Source organism: Cervus elaphus, chromosome X, assembly GCF_910594005.1.
Source record: "Cervus elaphus chromosome X, mCerEla1.1, whole genome shotgun sequence".
In the NCBI taxonomy this organism is placed as follows: Eukaryota; Metazoa; Chordata; class Mammalia; order Artiodactyla; family Cervidae; genus Cervus; species Cervus elaphus.
The window spans coordinates 139,255,152-139,274,920 of NC_057848.1; the positions used below are offsets into that span (position 1 = coordinate 139,255,152).

The 19,769-nt window shown below is 36.3% G+C and overlaps 1 protein-coding gene across 1 annotated transcript in view; it reads right to left on the bottom strand.

The window, feature by feature from the left end:
* CFAP47 (cilia and flagella associated protein 47) overlaps positions 1 to 19,769 on the bottom strand; it is a 479,971-nt gene that overhangs the window by 408,678 nt on the left and 51,524 nt on the right. The window contains exons 16-20 of the mRNA XM_043897451.1: positions 17,397 to 17,527; positions 12,933 to 13,055; positions 11,485 to 11,616; positions 7,633 to 7,710; positions 3,382 to 3,526 (exon numbers count right to left, since the gene is read on the bottom strand). Of these exons, the coding sequence (XP_043753386.1) occupies positions 3,382 to 3,526; positions 7,633 to 7,710; positions 11,485 to 11,616; positions 12,933 to 13,055; positions 17,397 to 17,527 (609 nt within the window). The remainder of the gene's footprint in view (positions 1 to 3,381; positions 3,527 to 7,632; positions 7,711 to 11,484; positions 11,617 to 12,932; positions 13,056 to 17,396; positions 17,528 to 19,769) is intronic.

The following is a 19,769-nucleotide window of genomic DNA, read 5'->3' on the forward strand; positions in this document are numbered from 1 at the left end:
ACGTGCAGAGAGTTACATCAGACAACTCAAGCAGAAAGCAAAATTTGGAACTGTAGTCATTGAGCTCATGAGCTCACAGTAAAGACGACAAACAAGTACAAGGCTCTTTTTAATACAAGCTACAACTTTTGTCACAGAAGGATGTTTATGTGTTAATATACTCATATTAATAAAATGTATTTTCTGGACATTTTAAGTATAAACTTTATTGCAATTATAAACTTTATTAATAATTATTATTAAGATCGACTTATGTACATCCTAAGACTGTGTCAACAGTCTGCTGTTGAGACCCAATGCTACTGGAAATAGGAAACCAACAAAGCTTTTCAGATGGGATAAGATCTTTATGTGAAAGAGATCACTCTCTGGTATAGGTGTGAGGGAAAAAGGCTTGGAGGCTGGGAAAGCATTTTAAAAGAAGATGCAGTGGCCTAGAAGGGAAATTTGAGCTAGGGCTAAGGCAGAACTGTGGAAAGAAATGCACCTTGTTGAGTAGCTCTACAGAATAAACAGGAAGAGTCTGTGAACCATTAACAAGATGCACGAAAGCATATGAGGCAATCAGAGCAAAAATGTTAAGGCAATTAAAGTTTCACATCCAAATTTTTCAAAAATGAATATAAAATTCATATAGATTTCCTAATGTCTACTGTCATCATTCTTGGGCTATTCCACAGTCCCTGCAAACACAGCATGCTCGCCTAGACCTATTCCTTTTCCCACATTATTCAGTTCAGTCACTTGGTCCTGTCTGACTCTTTGCGACCCCATGGACTGCAGCACGCCAGGCTTCCCTGTCCATCACTAAATCCCAGAGCTTGCTCAAACTCATGTCCATTGAATCGGTGACAACATACAACCATCTAATCCTCTTTCATCCCCTTCTCCTCCTGTCTTCAATCTTTTCCAGCATCAGGGTCTTTTCCAATGAGTCAGTTGTTCACATCAGGTGGCCAAAGTATTGGAGCTTCAGCTTCAACATGAGTCCTTCCAATGAATATTCAGGACTGATTTCCTTTAGGATTGGCAGGTTTGATCTCCCTCCAGTCCAAGGGACTCTCAAGAGTATTCTCCAACACCATAGTTTGAAAGCATCAATTCTTTGGCACTCAGCTTTCTTTATAGTCCAACTCTCACATCTGTACAAGACTAATGGAAAAACCATAGCCTTGACTATACGGACTTTTGCTGGCAAAGTAATGTCTCTTGCTTTTTTAATGCTCCCATATTATATCAACTATGAATTGTTCATCTAGGCACCTGTCACTTACAGTCAAAAACTGGGAATGATCCAAAATTTCTTCCTCTTCCCTAATACACACGTCCACTTGGTGACCACATCGGAGCATGTCTAATTTCTAAGCACCTTTGGCAATCTCCTCCTTTCCTTCCCCAACATCAAAGTCTGAGCCCAGGCTCTCATCATTTCCCACCTGTATGGCCACCACACCTAACTGATCTCCCTGTCTCTGGTCTTACCTTTTCCATCCCCACATTTCCCCCCAGGCTATTTTCAACTTCACTCCAAAAGGAAAATCAGTGAAGGGCAAGCCAACTCACACCATTGCCTAGATATCAATCCTATAACCAAACTGCCTAACCTCTAGAATGGATTCCTTGGTGGCTCAGTGGTAAAGAATTTGCCTGCCAATGTAGGATATGTGGCTTTGACCCCTGGGTCAGGAAGATCCCCTGGAGAAGGAAAGAGCAACCCACTCCAGTATTCTTGCCTGGGAAATCTCATGGACAGAGGAGACTGGCCAGCTATAGTCCATGGGTCACAAAAGGGGAAACAACTTAGGGACTAAACAACAACAGCCCCTAGAATAAATGTCCAGAAAAGAATGTTAGTTACCTGGGTTTCAATTGCTTCTCTAGTCCTGTACTCCTATATTCTATATATTCCCAACTACTTGCCATATTGACTCGTTTCTACACCTTTACTTTCATTCTTTTCTATCCCCTTCTCTGTATCGCTCCTCATTCTTCTAAATCCAGATGAAGCATCAGTTTCTCGAAGAAATTTTTCCTAGTGCTGATTCTCAGCTAGTTCCCCTTAACATATGTTACTTAGCGCCATTAACTGACTTGTCTTGAAGCATCCACCATACTATATGGTAAGAACCCAATACTTCATTTCTCTCTCTCCTAGTGTTATATAGGTGGTAACCATTTCTTACTTAGATCCAATAGCCATCTTTCTCTGCTCTCCTCTGTCCTAACCTCTACAGACTGATTTATTGAGGCTCCTAGCTCTTCTGCCTCTGATTTGGTTCAACCACAGGGAGATGCCAGCAAGGTATCAGAGGATAGAAGGTATTGATGTCCTCACATTTTCCCTACAATTCTGCCAAGGATTTTTTTAAAATAATTTTTAATAATTTTAATGATATTTTTAAAAATAATTACAGCTTTTATCAGATGGCCTCTCTTTTACAGTCTCACCACTCATAGGGCTCCGACATCCTGCCTCATCTTGCTCCTTTAGGTAGAGGTAGAAACAACTTCTATCCTTGTCAGTTCCTTTAAACCTGGCTCCCAGGTTCATACCTAATTCCTTCATTAAATAATCTTCAGTTAAATGCTTGAAGTGAGTCATTCATTCACTACTAAGACCTTGACTGATAAACTTACTATTCACTGTTGGAGAATAAGCAAGATGTATTATTGTCTTTATAGACTCATAAGCTAGTATCTGATCTATAATTGGTATTCAACAAATATATGCTGAATAAAAAATGACTAAAGCAATGGTTGGCAAACAGTTTTCTGTAAGGGTTTTGACAGTAAATATTTTAGGTTTTGCAAGCCATATGGTTTCTGTCACAACGATTCAACTCTGCCATTATAAAATATCCATAAACAATATACAAACAAATGAGTATGCCCATGTTCTAATAAAACTTTATTTATAAAAAGAGGGGCCAGGCCAGATTTAGCCCATAGATCTTACTTTGACAACACCTGAGATGAACAATTGAAATATATTTTTTCAAACAATTTAACATAAAGATACCTAATATATAGTTAAACACACAGAACTATCTAAAATATTTACCTAAAATTCTTAAGCCATTAAAACTAGCAATTAATAATTTTATTTTCATTTATAGTATATACTTATATATAACATACTTAACCTATTATATCTATTAGTAAGCACAGTTAATTGCCATGTATTACCAGTCTTCTGGTATTAATACAGGTGTATTTATAAAAATAGAACCAAGATGGGTTACAGGATATAAGAAAAACATGCACTGAGTCATTAAAAAATATCAAGAATAATTGCCCTTCACAGTACTCAACATTATTTCTTTGAGCAACTTAAAATTCTTTTACTTTTATAATAATATCATCATAGCATAAAATATGTACCTGATTTGCCTTCAAAATCCAGTGAAAAACCATCAGCATCTTCCAGGTTAAACTCTACTCTGGCACGTGTTACACCTTTGTTTTTTACTAAAAATGGCATAATGTGAGTAGCACCAATATAGGTGCCAGAGAAGTTAAATCTATTCTAAAAGACAAACAAACAAAAAAAGAAATAATAAATAGAAGGTAGAGTAACAGTTAATAAAAACAATGTAAACTCAAAATTATACTGTAAGACACGAGATCTTAAAAGCCCTCATCACTAGAAAGAAAAAGATAATGCTTGGTGACAGATGATAACTAGACGTACCATGGTGAACATTTCACAATATATACAAATATTGAATTATATTGTACACCTGAAACTAACAATGTTATATTTCAATTATACCTCAATAAAAAATTACACTCTAATGTTTTTCAAGGACATCATTAACGGTGGCACACTCTACAAACTGGGCTTCCTAGGAGGATCAGTGCTAAAGAAACTACCTGCCAATGCAGGAAACACAGGTTTGACCCCTGGGTTGGGAAGATCCCCTGGAGCAGGAAATGGCAACCCATTCCAGTATTCTTGCCTGGGAAATTCCATGGCCAGAGGAGCCTGGCTGGCTACAGTCTATGGGGTCGCAAAAGAATCTAACATGATTTAGCAATTAAATGAGAACTCTATACACATTCATTATATTTTTCTTCTCTCTCCTGCTGATGTAATCAGTTATCAAATCCCATTAATTCTGCCTCCTTCACCTCTTATCTTTATTGCAATTATATAAAGTTAGCAACTTTCGTTTCATTTCTAGATTTTGACTTTCTCCAATTCTCCGTTCCACAACTAAGTCACAAGTAAACTAATTGAAAATCTGACTACATGATTTCTTGTCTTAAAATGTGATGATTTTTCTCCATCTACAGGACAATGTCAAGTTTATTAGGAGGGCTCATAAAGTTCACCATGACCTTCCCCCGCCTCATGTTCCAGCCTCGACTCTTACCCCTACCACTTTATATTTCAGCAAGTTGTATGACCTGTCATTTCCAACCAATACTGACACTTCTACCCTCTGTGTCTTTATCGAGGCATCTCTTCTGTCAGGAAGACCCTTCTCTAACTTGCAATTGCCTGATGAAATACTACACATCCTTCAAACACCAGCTGGATAAGCCACAGTTAATTACAGTCTGCTCAAGACTACTTCTGTTCCTTATGATTACTTACATTATGACATCGCAAGTCCGTTGATTTGTATATTTATCTGTGTCTCCTAGTGGATCTTATGTCTCATTCATTTTTGCCTCGTATCTATCTGACATCTAGCTTAAATATACAAGGAATGTTAACTGAATGTATCTTAGCTTTAACTTATATGACAGACATGTGCCTATACCAAAAAACTCTGTAGGATTCCTCTTCTGGTGGAGTAACTATAGATATCCTATAGTTCCTTAGTAAAAGAATCATATACAGCATTAAAAGAGAAAGAGACAACAGTATCCTGATGTTGAGAAAAACATGGCATTAAAGTCAACTGTTCACTATTTGTTTCAGTTGTTGGTGCTAGTGGTAAAGAATCTGTCTGCCAATGCAGGAGATGTAAGAGACACAGTTTCAATTCCTGGGTCAGGAAGATCCTCCGGAGAAGGGCATGGCAACCCACTCCAGTGTTTTTGCCTGGGAAATCCCATGGACAGAAGAGCCTGGCAGGTTACAGTCCACAGGGTCACAAAGAGTCAGACACGACTGAAATGACTTAGCATGCAAAATATCAACTCAGTTCTACAAGTGAAATTTGTAAAATCCAAAATAGGTAGTAAAAGTTTGATGCTTCATACATGCAACAAATCATTCCTCTTATCCCACTCTGGTCTTTCCCATAGGCTCATTTGGATGAAATTCCCTAATTGATATTAAGACACACATTCTCTCTCCCTCTCTTCAGTCACTCAGTCATGTCTGACTCTTTGCGACCCCATGGACCATAGCCTGCCAGGCTTCTCCATCCATAGGATTCTCCAGGCAAGAAGACTGGAGTGGGTTGCCATTTCCTTCCCCTCATAATTATTAGATGTATTGCTAACAATATCTGGAAACACTAGAATACTGGTTTTAAATGGTAACTAGGCAGCAATGTTTAAAAATCCAAAATAATTAGGGAATATTGATAAATATACATTAATGTAAAGTCCTATGAATTACTCGGTCGTACCATAACATGCAAAGCCTGCCACAAAGAAATATAGTACTAAAAGTCTCCATATTTGTCTAATGTTGTACAAAGGAGGACACCATAGCAATGCAAAAAAAAACCAAAAACAATCTGGATACTCCAGAAATCACCATTATCATAGCCAAGCTAGCTTAGTATCTGTCGGTCTGTCTGGATTTACCATGCCTTCAATGCTGAATAAAAGAAAGGTTAGAAAATTGTAACTTCAAGCCTAAAATTGTGATGATGTTGTTAAAGTGCAGACTTGTGGTAAGGTCCTACCTGAGGCAACCAGCAGCCTCATCAATTTCTACTTAATTTAATTCAGAACCTGAATGGTACCAGTCATGGGGGAGAGAAAAATAAAAGGGCAAATAAGCTGAAAATAATATGACTATGGCTACAATGGACATGTTCCCAGAAATTAAGATGTTTGTAACATCTTATAAATGTCACAAGGGACAGACATATGGGCTTTTTGAAGGATCAGGGAAAGTTTCTTTGGATAGATGAGAACAGATCTGAAGGCCTGGCCTGAAAGAAAAATAGCATGCATGTGCATTCTACCAATTGTAGAACAATACAGGGTACAGAACAATAGTTCAAAAAAATAATTTGATTATAGTTCAGAAAATACAGGACTTTCTGGTGGCACAGTGAATAAGAATCCACCTGTCAATGCAGGAGACACGGGTTCGATCTGATCCCTGGTCTGGGAAGATTCCACATGTCACAGAGCAACTAAGGCCATGTGTCACAACTACTGAGCCTCCAAGTCACAACTATTGAGTCCATGAGCTTTAACTACTGAAGCCTGAATGCCCTAGAACCCATACTTCACAACAAGAGAAGCCACTGCAACAAGAAGCCCAAGCACCATAACTAGAGTGGCCCCTCATTTGCAGCAACTAGAGAAAGCCTGCACAAAGCAACAAAGACCCAGAGCAACCAAAAATTTTAAAATAAATAAATTTTAAAAAATTAAAATCAAGACCACAGTGAGATACCATTTTACACTCAATAGACTGGCAAACATTAAGTCTTACAAAGAAATTATGGAGCAACAGAACATGGAGCAATGCAAACTTGAGAAAAAATATGGAAATTATCTTGTGCAGTCAAATATATATATAATCTCAGAAACTCTACCTCTAGAGAAACTCTTACATAAGTACCTTAGAAGATATGTACATGAATGTTCATAGTTGTGGTGGTGGTGGTGATTTAGTCACTAAGTTGTGTTTGACTCTTGTGATCCCATGGACTGTAGCCTGCCAGGCTCCTCTCCCCATGCAATTTTCCAGGCAAGAATACTGGAGTGGGTTAGCATTTCCTTCTCCAGGGGATTTTCCCAACCCAGGAATTGAACCTGAGTCTCCTGCATTGCAGACACATTCTTTACCGACTGAGCTACGAGGGAAGTTCATAGCTATAGTATTTGTAATATCAAAAAAAAAAAAAAAACCACAAAAAACAGATACACTAACTGAATGGACAATGGAATGAGTCTACAAATTACAGTATGTCTACATAATAGATTATTAAGCACCAGGGATAATGAATAACATACAGCTACACATAATCAAGACGAAGTTTAAAAACATAACATTCAATTAAAAGTAACCAACCAAAGATAATATATCTTTGTTATAAAGCTGAGAAATCAACAAACTAAACTAAATAATAAACAGTTAAGGAATTCATACATATGCGGCAACCCAATTAGAAAAAATAAAGAGATAATAATGACAAAATTCAGGAAAGTAGTTATCTCTTAAGACGGGTAGGATCAGGATGAAGCCTACAGATAATTTAATGGTTTTGGTACTGTTCTGATTAACTTAAATTCAGTGGTGAATTCTTAAACCTTCATTTAATCTGCTCAGTACTCTGTTTCATTACTTACATTTATATTACATGTATTAATTTCTATATCACACTACTATATAATAAAAAAAATTTTACCTACATGGGCTGACTAGGGACACATCAATAAAAATCACTGCACTCATAAACTGATTCTACAAATAGGCAACATACTTACTGGGTGGATTTCAACATCAGCAACCTCAACAGATCCACCAATCCTAAGGTCTATGTCATTTGCACGGCGAATAGCAACCTGTTTAGGAGAAACATAAAATTCTGCAGAAACCACACTAAAATATACTCATATACTTCTCAGGTACAATATTACCTGACATTTATATAACATTTTATGATTTATATAATCATAACATACTATAAATGTCACAAGATTTATTCTGGCAGTTGTCATCCTATTTCTCGGGATGTAGACTTGAAATTAAGAGAAGTGAATTTTAAACTCTTAAAAACTTCCACCACAAATGGGACTGACAGCTTGTGAATTTGATTGAAGAGTTCTACCCATTTGCCTTGACATTACTGCCTCAAACTCCACGTAAGCTTATTGTACTGACCTAACTTCAACAGGATATTCAAAATTAAAACAAGAAAACTAAGTACAACATGCTTCTTTCCATAGAAAGATACTAACATCCAAAGCAACCATAATTCTAATGAGAGCAGCTAAAAATTGCTGAGTATACAGGCCAAGCACACTGCTAAATGCATTATCTTTTTTTTTTTTTAATCTTCAGTATTTTCTTAATACCCTAATTTCCAAGTGAGGAAAACTGAGGCTTGAAGTCACAAAAGTTGAAAGTAGCAGCGGCCAACCGTGGACCAAGAACTGCCTGAACAATCTCTTTCAAGAAAATTAATATAGTGAAATAAAAATTTAGGTGTGTAACTCCTAAAAAACAAGGCCTGAAGATTACATGAACACATAATTGTCTAATCAAAATCTGAAGCATGAAAATATCATTCCTTGAAAGCCCTGTCTACATGAGATTGGTAGCAATCAACTTCAAGATTTAAATCTAAATGTATACTCTAATTACAAAAGACTTATGGATGAATTTCACTCTTTCAACAGAATCAGTGACATTGTTTATAGACAAACCATAAAATACCATTGTTTCAGAGTGGCATCTAGACAGTCTTATTAACTGAACTGCTTAATTCATAATACTACATGATTTCTATATTTTATTTATAGAATATATAGTACATAAACAAAATACTTGACTAAAATCATAAGAAGCATAAGTCAATGCTTCAGAAGTAATTACAAATCAGTAATTACAAATTACAAATCAGATATGTGCTTCACTGATGAATGCTGCATATAAATCTCAACCCCCCTAGGCTGCCTTTTACTTACCTCTAAATTCCAGGCTACCATAACACATTCACTACCCTCACTCATTGCTCGCTGACCTTTCTATCTCCCAAGACTTCATCTGTACCTAACCGATACCACTCCTCACAAATCCATGGCCCCAGAAACCATATACTCATCTGTGCCTCTATTTCTCACAATCCTCTATCATCCCTGCTTTCTTGCCCATTTTCAGAGACACGAATTCTAGGATGTCACATGTCACAGGGACATCTAAGTCTGTGATGTGTGATTTCTTTCCAGATCAGCCCCAATTTACCTGTCTCTATTTCCTTTTTTATTTTATTATTTATTTATTTAATTAATAAATTTATTATTATATTATATAATTATATAATATATATTATATATTATATAATAAATTTATTTATTAATAATATTGTTATTTATTATTTATTTTATTATTCCTTTTTATTTAACTTTATCTTATTTATATAATAAATAATATTTATTATTTAAATAAATAAATATTTATATAATAAATTTATATAATAAAAATATAAAAATATTTATTTGTATATAATGAATAAATTTATTTATTAATAATAATATTATTATTTATTTATTTATTTTATTATTCCTTTTTTACTTAACTTTATTTAACTTCTTACAAAGTTTATCATTTCAACTTCTCATCAATATATTCAGCCCACTTACACTCATTCTTGGTCTTTAGATGGGTAACAGAAATAATCCCTATCATCTCTAAAATTAATCCTTAGCCTTCAGACCAATATGCATAAGCAATGGCCTCTTTATTAGACATATTAGACATCTCTACATAGGGATGCAAAAGGTGCTTCAAACTCATGATTTCCCTCTAAAATGTGCTACTCATCCTCTAATTTCTTTCTCATTGAATGTAGTTCATCTGTCTAACTCTTGACTAACTTATTTTACTTATATGTGACCCCTTCCAATCATCAAACCCTAAATGCTGATCTCTTAAATTTGACATGAATTGGTCTAGAATCCTGTCTCCTAACAAAGAACACAATCTTCTCCTGCCTGGACATCATTACCAGACTAGTAACTGCACTGGTCCCAGTTTCACGCTACTCTATAACCCAAGTGATGTCTGAAAAATGCAAATCTGATTGTGAAACTCCATGCTTAAAGACTCCTAGTTCTTAAGATAAAATTTTGAGTTTCTAAGTTGTTGATAAGGACCTGTATGACCTAAAATTTATGCAGGTCTCTAAATATTTACATCTTTCTCCACTATCATCCATTCAATCTATAAAGCCATGTTAAACTAAGTTTTTTCATATCTGTCTTGTAGCTCGCTCTCTCCTTCCTATATCTGATCATGGTTCCTTAAGTACTTTTTCCTCTTCTCCTCCTTCACCCCACTACTATCCCTTTTCTCTGAATGATTTTTAACTTCAGTGCCTTTTAGATGCATCTTCCCCTAGGAAACTGCCCTTGACCATGTTAAGCCTGGCTGCAAACCTCTCCTGTGTACTCCCTCAGCCTACAACATTTCTCCATCATTATACTTACTATACTATCTTTTGAGTTATTTGCATCCTCCATCAGATTGTACACTCTCAGAGAACAAGGACTCTAGTTATCTTGTTCAATTTTACATTCCTAGCATGTACAGAAGAGCCTAACACATAATGTATGCCCAATAAATACCCAGGGAATAGATGAATAAATGAATCTCATTATATTATAATGTTAAAAAGATAAACTTTGTAAAAGCAGTATAGTTCTCTGAAATACAGTGGCAATTAATCTCTCAGTAAAACCTATACTTTAGTGGCTATATTTTTTACTTTTTCCAGAATAGTATATAAAAAATTCTGTCCAAATATCAGACCATATATCATAATATATAATTTATAAACATCTTTCAGTACATAATTCTTTATAAAGGTAGGGTATAATTATTAGGTTATTTATTTCAGGGCCAAGCAAATTGATATTTATTATATTAAGCTACATGTTATTTAAGAATTAACAGTTATGAGAAATTGAAGGATAAAATGGGGGATACATCTTAAGCCATTCATTTTGATCTGATGATAGCATACATGTTATTTTTTTAAATGCGGGTTAATGCACACAGTTGATCATCAGATTGAAGATTAAGAGTATTCCATGAGTTTATTTAATAAATAAAATTTATTACAGACTCATCTGACATGTTTTTTTTTTCTGTTTAATGAACTCTTGGAGAAGTCCTTAAAATCAAGGTAGTATCTTTTTATTCACATAATTTCCGGAACATAAAATAGTAAGAAATTTTATGTGTGCTATAAAATAGAGATGTTAACCTCATATACAATTTATCTATAATTCCTATAGTTATTAAAGCTATTTAGAATTAGCATCCAAAAACTGATTATTTTTTCCTAAGGCATCTTTTAATACCATGGAGAAAACAATCCTTTGCTTTGTGAGTAGTGAGGCCTTGTCACAAGTTAGAGATATCAAATATCCCAAGTTCATGTGAAAAAGGCCTCGAATTGATGAAAGGTATCCATTTCAACTTAGTAGAAACTTCCATTAGCAACTTTCATCAAAAATATTTTCTACAAATTATACCTACTATTATAAATATCATAACCAAACAAATCCATAGAGACATATATAAGAAGTGAGAACACATATGCATAAACATACCTTTGCTCTTGTGTCAAATTTTTCTTTAACGGTAGGAGTACAGGAGATATTGAGAACAGTTAGTCCCCCCAGTGGGATGATTCCTTGTGATGGAATAATATTAATCATAGACAAAAGGCTCTGGTCACAAATCTATAATCAAAAATTTGCAGAAATGTGACATTACCCTTTAAAGTTATCATTCCAAAATTTTCATAGGTTGCTTCTACACCACTACACAGAGAGATGACCTGCAGGTACGGGGCATGATATGATGTGAAACAGATTTTCAAACAGCAGACAAACATTTCGAATTTCAACAAGGATTTGCACCCCTAACCCACAAACAGAACTTTCAGCAGGGACATCTTCCAATCCAAATAGGATAATGAAGTGGCTTTGAGATTTTGAAAAACTTACAAAAGAATGAGATATATCTGTTGGAGAGATGCCAAAATTCTAGATACTATTTTGATAGCTGCCTTTGCCTTGATCCTAAAAAACTGAAAGCAAAGTTAGTGGGAAGGCAAGATGATAAAGTAACCTCCTCTTCTTTATTATTTGCTTCATAGCCTAGTGCCTAAGATATCATTTCAACCTTCAAAAAAGTAACTTACCAAAAGAGTTAAGGTGTGGTTTGTCAGAAGCCAATTTAGGTTTATCTATCATTTCTTAAGTCAGAATAATTTGAAGGGAAACTGGTTAAGATATTTTTAGGATGACAGAACACCCCCTAAGATCTCAGAACAAATTCTGAAGCAACAGAGTAGAAAGGGTATTCTCCTTTGCTTGTTGGGGCAGAAGACATGTAAATATAAAGCTTGAAAGAAAGCTCTCAAATACTAACCTCTACTGTCACTATTAGGGGATTTAAATGTTGGTTTAAAAAACAACAACAACAGCAGCCACCCAGGGATCGAACCTAGGTCTCCTGCATTGCAGTCAGATTCTTAACTATCTGAGCCACCAGGGAAGCTCAATTTAAATATCACACACTGCACAAATTAAATCAGGAATAATAACTCTAAACAGAGTATCTTTAGAATGGTCTTGATCTAGGTCCCACTTACTACCATAACAGTCTTAATGACAGAGTGAAAATGAGGGGAAAAAAGGAAAAGCATATACTGAATATAACAAAAATGTACTTTTTTTTCAATTTTTTTTTCTACATCATCTTTTTTTTCAATAAAACAACAGAAAGAAAGAAAAAGAGGGGTAAGAGCAGAAAAAAAGGAGAGACTAAGGAAGAGAGAGACAGAAAAAGACGCAAATTTTATGGGAAATTAAAAGGACAAAGTATTACAATAGATGAAATGTATACAGATAAATCTCATATGAAAAACCAAAATATTAACATTAGCCGATATATAAAGGCTAAAGTATTAATGGCACAGAACTCATAGTAAACACATATTTCAAGTTATAATATGATCTGATTCAAGTAAGATTCCAAGCTTCTACATTACCTTGAAATAAGCATGGTTTTGTCCTACATTGTGAAGAATGGCTTTCCTCCAAGTTGTTAGCCCTTGAGGGCTATTGCTAAAGAGTATCCGTGGCTCTAAAAATGTTACCTTGGAGTGTCCAAGCTAATAATAAGAAGAAAGAGAACGTGAAATTGAAAGAATTGTAAACATGCTTTTTTTTAAATCCCCCATCAGATAACTCAAGCTTTTTCAGCTTCATAGAAATTTCTAAAATATGAAGTGTTACCAGATTTTATGGTGTGCTTAAGAGAAAAGAATTGAATATTTATAATGTAATCCTAAACTGAAGAAGGCAGGGAGAGCAAGAAAACTCTAAGGAGGAAGTATATCCATGACTGAGAATCGTGCAGAACAGTCACAGTAGGGGATAATAGAGATCACCTACCCCAATATGCACAAGGTTTACTGTGTGCTATGCAAAAGGAAAAAGCTCAAGAATCATGTAAATATGGGAAATAATGTGTGTCAAAATACTATCCAGTCAAGTTTCTACTAGAAGTCTTCTCAAAGAGCTTAATATACTGATAATGCCTACTTTGCTTATCTGGCAGTGGGGAAGTAGTTCACTGTGATGCACAGAATTATTTAAGCACAGGAGTCCCTCATGCAGTCCTACACAAACCACTTCACAGAACTACTGGAACATAAAATGTTTTTTTGGAAATGCTGATATTATCCACCTCTCCCCTTTTAAAGGAAAACAAACAATAACCAACGCAAACTAAAACTCAAAATTTCTAACTCCTCTAGAAAGTGAAAAGTGAAAGTGTTAGTTACTCAAGTCATGTCTGACTCTTTTGTGACCCCATGGACTGTAGTCTACCAGGTTCCTCTGTCCTTGGGATTTTTTAGGCAAGAATACTGGAGTGGGCTGCCATTTCCTTCTGCAGGGGATCTTCCCAACCCAGGGATCAACCTCTGGTCTCCTGCATTGCAGTCAGATTCTTACTCTCTGAGCCACCAGGGAAACCCAATTCCTCTAGATGCTAATGTAAGTAATACATATTATTTCTTATTGTATAAGGAGATTTTAATATATTCTTATAGTTAAAGAACATGATTTGGATAACTGGAATAATAACATTTTAAACAAAGCTAACAAAAGATCAAATGGTTAAGTAAGTCCTTCACAGTTAATGACAAACCTTAAATGAACATTTTATTTAATCATTTTGTGTTCCTCCATCTTTATTTTCTTAAGAGTAACACTTCACAGTTCACTTAACTTCAAGGGCTTCTAAAATTTGCCAAAATAATTTAATTCAGTATTCTGATATCTCAGACTTTAATTCTTAATCAATCCATTGTAGGGAAAGTGGAAATCAAATTTTATGAGAGGGTAAAGGCAAACACTGTGTAGGCAGATCACTTTGGATATAAATTCAAGTAGGGCATTTACTGCACATGTGAACTTGTACTAGATACTTAACCATTCTACTGCTCCATTTCTACACCCAGCAACTGAGTAATTAATATATGCCTTATAGAGTTGTTACAAGGATTAAATTAAATAATACATTAACATCATTATGCATCATATCTGAGACACAATAATTAATAAATGATACCTTATGGCTACCGGCGGGGGGGGAGGAAGGGGATAAATTATGAGATTGACATATAAACATTATATGTGAGTGTCTGTGCCACTCAGTCATGTCCAACTCTTTGCAACCCCATGGACTGCAGCCCACCAGGCTTCTCCATCCATGGAATTTCCCAGGCAAGAATACTGGAGGGGGTAGCCATTCCCTTCTCCAGGGGATCTTCCCGACCCAGGGATCGAACCTGAGTCTTGCACATTGTGGGCAGATTCTTCACCATCTGAGCCACCAGGGAAGCCCCATATACACATTAGTATATATAATATAGATAACTAATAAGGGCCTATGGTACAGCACAGGGAACTCTACTCAATACTCTGCAATGGCCAAAATAGGTGCGTGCATGCTAAGTCACTTCAGTCACGTCTGACTCTTTGCAATGCTATGGATTGTAGCTCGCCAGGCTCCTCTGACAATGGTTTTCTCCAGGCAAGAATACAGGAGTGGGTTGCCATGCTCTCTTCCAGGGGATCTTTCCAACTCAGGGATGGAATTCACGCATCTTATACCACCTGCATTGGCAGGCAGGTTCTTTACCACTATCGCCACCTGGCACCGGGAACTCTATGCAATACTCTGTAATGACCTATATGGGAAAAGAATCTAAAAAAAAAAAAAAAAGAGTGGATATATACATAGGTCTAACTGATTCACTTTGCTGTGACCCAGATAACCACAATGGTGTGATCACTCACCTTGAGCCAGACATGCTGGAATGTGAAGTGAAGTGGGCCTTAGGAAGCATCACTACAAACAAAGCTAGTAGAGGTGATGGAATTCCAGCTAAGCTATTTCAAATCCTAAAAGATGATGCTGTTTAAGTGCTGCACTCAATATGCCAGCAAATTTGGAAAATTCAGCAGTGGCCACAGGACTAGAAAAGGTCAGTTTTCATTCCAATGCCAAAGAAAGGCAATGCCAAAGAATGTTCACACTACCCCACAATTGCCCTCATCTTGCACTAGAATAGTAATGCTCAAAATTCTCCAAGTCAGGCTTCAACAGCACATGAACCAAGAACTTCCAGATGCTCAAGCTGGACTTAGAAAAGGCAGAGGAACCAGAGATCAAACTGTCAACATCCACTGGATATTAGAAAAAGCAAGACAATTCCAGAAAAGCATCTACTTCTGCTTTATTGACTATGCCAAAGTCTTTGACTGTGTGGATCACAATGAACTGTGGAAAATTCTTCGAGAGATGGGAATACCAGACCACCTGACCTGCCTCCTGAGAAATCTATATGCAGGTCAAGAAACAACAGTTAGAACTGGACATGGAACAACAGACTGGTTCCAAACTGGAAAAGGAGTATGTCAAGGCTGTATATTGTCACCCTGCTTATTTAACTTATATGCAGAGTATATCACATGAAATGCTGGGCTGGATGAAGCACAAACTGGAATCAAGATTGCTGGGAGAAATATCAATAACCTCAGATATGCAGATGATACCACCCTTACGGCAGAAAGTGAAAAGGAACTAAAGAGCCTCTTAATGAAAGTGAAAGAGGAGAATGAAAAAGCTGACTTAAAACTCCACATTCAGAAAACTAAGATCATGGCATCCGGTCCCATCACTTCATGGCAAATAGATGGGGAAACAAGGGAAACAGTGACAGACTTTATTTTGGGGGGCTCCAAAATCACTGCAGATGGTGACTGCAGCCATGAAATTAAAAGACACTTGCTTCTTGGAAGAAAAGCTATGACAAACCTAAACAGCATATTAAAAAGCAGAGACATTAGTTTGCTGACAAAGGTCTGTATAGTCAAAGCTATGGTTTTTCCAGAAGTCATGTGTGGATGTGAGAGTTGGACCTGAAAGAAAGCTGAGTGCCAAAGAATTGGTGCTTTTGAACTGTGGTGTTGGAGATTGAACTGTGGTGTTGGAGAAGACTCTTCAGAGTCCCTTGGACTGCAAGGAGATCAAACCAGTCAATCTTGAAGGAAATCAGTCCTGAATATTCATTGGAAGGACTGATACTGAAGCTGAAGCTCCAATACTTTGGCCACCTGATGTGAAGGAGTGACTCATTTGAAAAGACCCTGATGCTGGGAAAGACTGAAGGCAGGAGGAGAAGTGAACAACAGAGGATGAGATGGTTCGATGGCATCACTGACTTGATGGACATGAGTTTGAGCAAGCTCCGGGAGTTGGTGGTGGACAGGGTCACAAACAGTTGGACACGACTAAGCGACTGAACTGAGAATACTAAAAATGCAATAGGGCAAAAAAATAATTTTCTCTATTATTGGCATTTATTAATGAAACAATTTAATTTTAAGCAGCTCCCATGGTGTTATGGTATATTTACAGACTCTCTAATACATATCAAGTCTCTAATAAGAATCTAGTATTATGGTATAAAAGCCGTGGATTTCTGAGTTAATTCTAGATAAGATGACACTTTTTTTTTTAAAGCAAAGTCTTCATTTATGGTAGAGAAGTGGCTCCAAGAAGATACTAAGACAATTTAGTTAACTAAGTGTTGCAAGCAACATCAGATTTTACTAACATAATATATATACCCAACTATATATACATAGTTGTTTGGCTTCCCGGATAGCTCAAACAGTAAAGAATCCGCCTGCAATGCAGGAGACCTGGGTTCTATCCCTGGGTTGGGAAGATTCCCTGGAGAAGGACATGGCAACCCACTACATTATTCTTGCCTGGAGAATTCCACGGACAGCAGAGCCTTGTGGGCTACAGCCCATGGAGACGCACAGAGTCAGACACGACTGAGCGACTAACACTTTCACTTTCATATACACATATGCATACCAACCAATTTAGAGCCCTCAAAATAAAAATCATATTAAAAGGAAGTCATTACATGTGCAAGACATTTCAGTGTCAGCGTGTTTCCTTCACTGACATGAAGAATAAATTCTCCCCTTTCTGGAGAATCAAAACCCGGCTGCCATGTTACTTCACATTCCAATGAGGAGTATGGTTCAACAGTGCCTACAGAGAATTTAGAGAGAATAAGAAAGTTATACCACATTTTTATTATATTTAATTTTTAATACCTAAAATAAGAACTGGCATATAATGATATTTAAAAACTATTTGAATTAAACAAAATACAGGGAACACCTTATACTCTAATAGGCATATCATAATATTTGATAAAAATATGCTAATATTTAGAAAAAATTAAAATTTATCAATGAAGTGACACTCTAGGATTAGAAATTACTTTATATCTATATGGTAGAAAATTATTTGTGATCCCTATTCAAACATCCCCTCCACATTTCTCAACACTCTGAAATACACCATTCATCCAGTTTTTTCGAGGAAGGAATTATCATTAACAAGAGGCTTCTTTTGTTCATTTGTTTCAGTGTTCACATACCTAGAGATATAACTTCTGATGTAGTTTTTACTAACACATTTCTGTAACTCAAATAGATTTAGAACCCAGGAAGGATCAGGCACAGTTGCCGTGAGTTGCTTTACCTGTTTAAATTATCATCTCCTTTGGACTAAGAAAATACTTGATGGAAAGAATGACTTAGAAGCTGTTCCCTCAGAAAGGTAGGATCATTGGAGATTCAAAGGCACAGGACACTGAACAGAGAGATGAATGACAATCACAGCAAACTTTGCCTTGAGTCAGGTTGACTCACATATGATGGTAGTTTCCTCAATTCTGAAAAAGATATACTGCCTACCTCCTAGTTTTGCAGTGGCCATATACAGGGAGGTAACAACACACACAAAGGGTCTAATATAGTGTATGATACCAAGAAAGCACCCAGTGTCAAATGTTATTATTATTACCCTTGAATGCTAATACTACAGTTGGCACAATAATTTATAAAAAGAAGAGAAACTGCTCATGCTAACGGTCTAGTTGGGATCCATAAGAATTATATTTGTCTACAAGTAATAAAAAGTTCATTCCCCTTAGTCCAATGGATTACATAGATACAAGTTTATTTATCTCAGGCAATCAGAAGTCCCAAGACAGATGTTCCAGGGCTGCCTTAACAGCTTGACAATGCTTTCAAGGAGCAATGTTCCTAGCTTCCCACACTACCATTCCTTATCATGTGACCTTCCTCAGTGTAGAAAGGTATCAAAGCATAGTGGTTAAAAGAGCACAAATTCTAAGGTCAAACTCCCTGGTTCAAATTTCAGCTCTGATGCTTACTAGCTGAGACTTTGGACAATTTACTTAACCTACGTAACACAGAGTCCTCATGCATAAATGAGAACTACACCTAACTTAGAGAATCACTACAGGGATTAAACAAGCTAATATAAGCAGAAGTACTTCAAACAGTAGGGTGGAACTAAAAGAAATTTCTGTTCAAATCTCATTGGCAAGAAAGGATGGGGAAAAGAGGTATCTAAATAAAAACACTGCTTCCACAAACAAAATGAGGGCCCCGTAAGGAAGGGGAATGGTTAACATATATGGGCTTAGTAACATCGATCACAACAGGAGATGGACAGAAACAAAAAAGTTGTAGATGACATAACAAATACACAATGGGAGTGGGAAAGGGGTGGTGGGGGAATTCTAAATTAGCCCAAGAAAGTGGGAGAAACTCATAAGGAGATGGCATTTATGTTGTGACTCAAGGAAGAGTAGGAATTCTGCAGTAGAACAAAGTCTGGGGGAATAATAGATATTAAGTGATGGTACTGGGAGAGAGAGATGTAAGAAGACTGTGATGAGAAGAAACTTTGACAAAGAAGAGTCAGTGCTATTTATAAAGACACCTGAGCTTTCAGAGAATAGCTGAGAGCAGCACAGGGATTACAGATTCATATCAAGAGGGTTAGCTTGAGGTCAATATTCTCCCTTCAACCAGCATGGCTATATATATTTCTCCAAGAGTACCATGTGCATTGCAGAACAGGGGAAATAAACTGGATGACTGAAATAAGAAAGGCTGATACTGGCAAGGCAGGTACTGCAAATGGCCAAGGAGTGAGAGAATTAAGAAAGACAGTGAGAATGAATTGAATAAAGACACATCTGAGGACTGAGTGGACTCAGGGGTTCAGTAGAGTTAAAGACAACAAGGATGAACACATAACAAGCAGAAACATAAACACTATTTAATGAAAAAGTCAAATTAGAAACCAATTCTTAGAAACCATCAATCCACCCTTAAATTCTCCACTTATAAAACAAATCCAAACTGTCATGCTTCAAGAAGAAAGGACAGTCACAACATAAATCTTAACT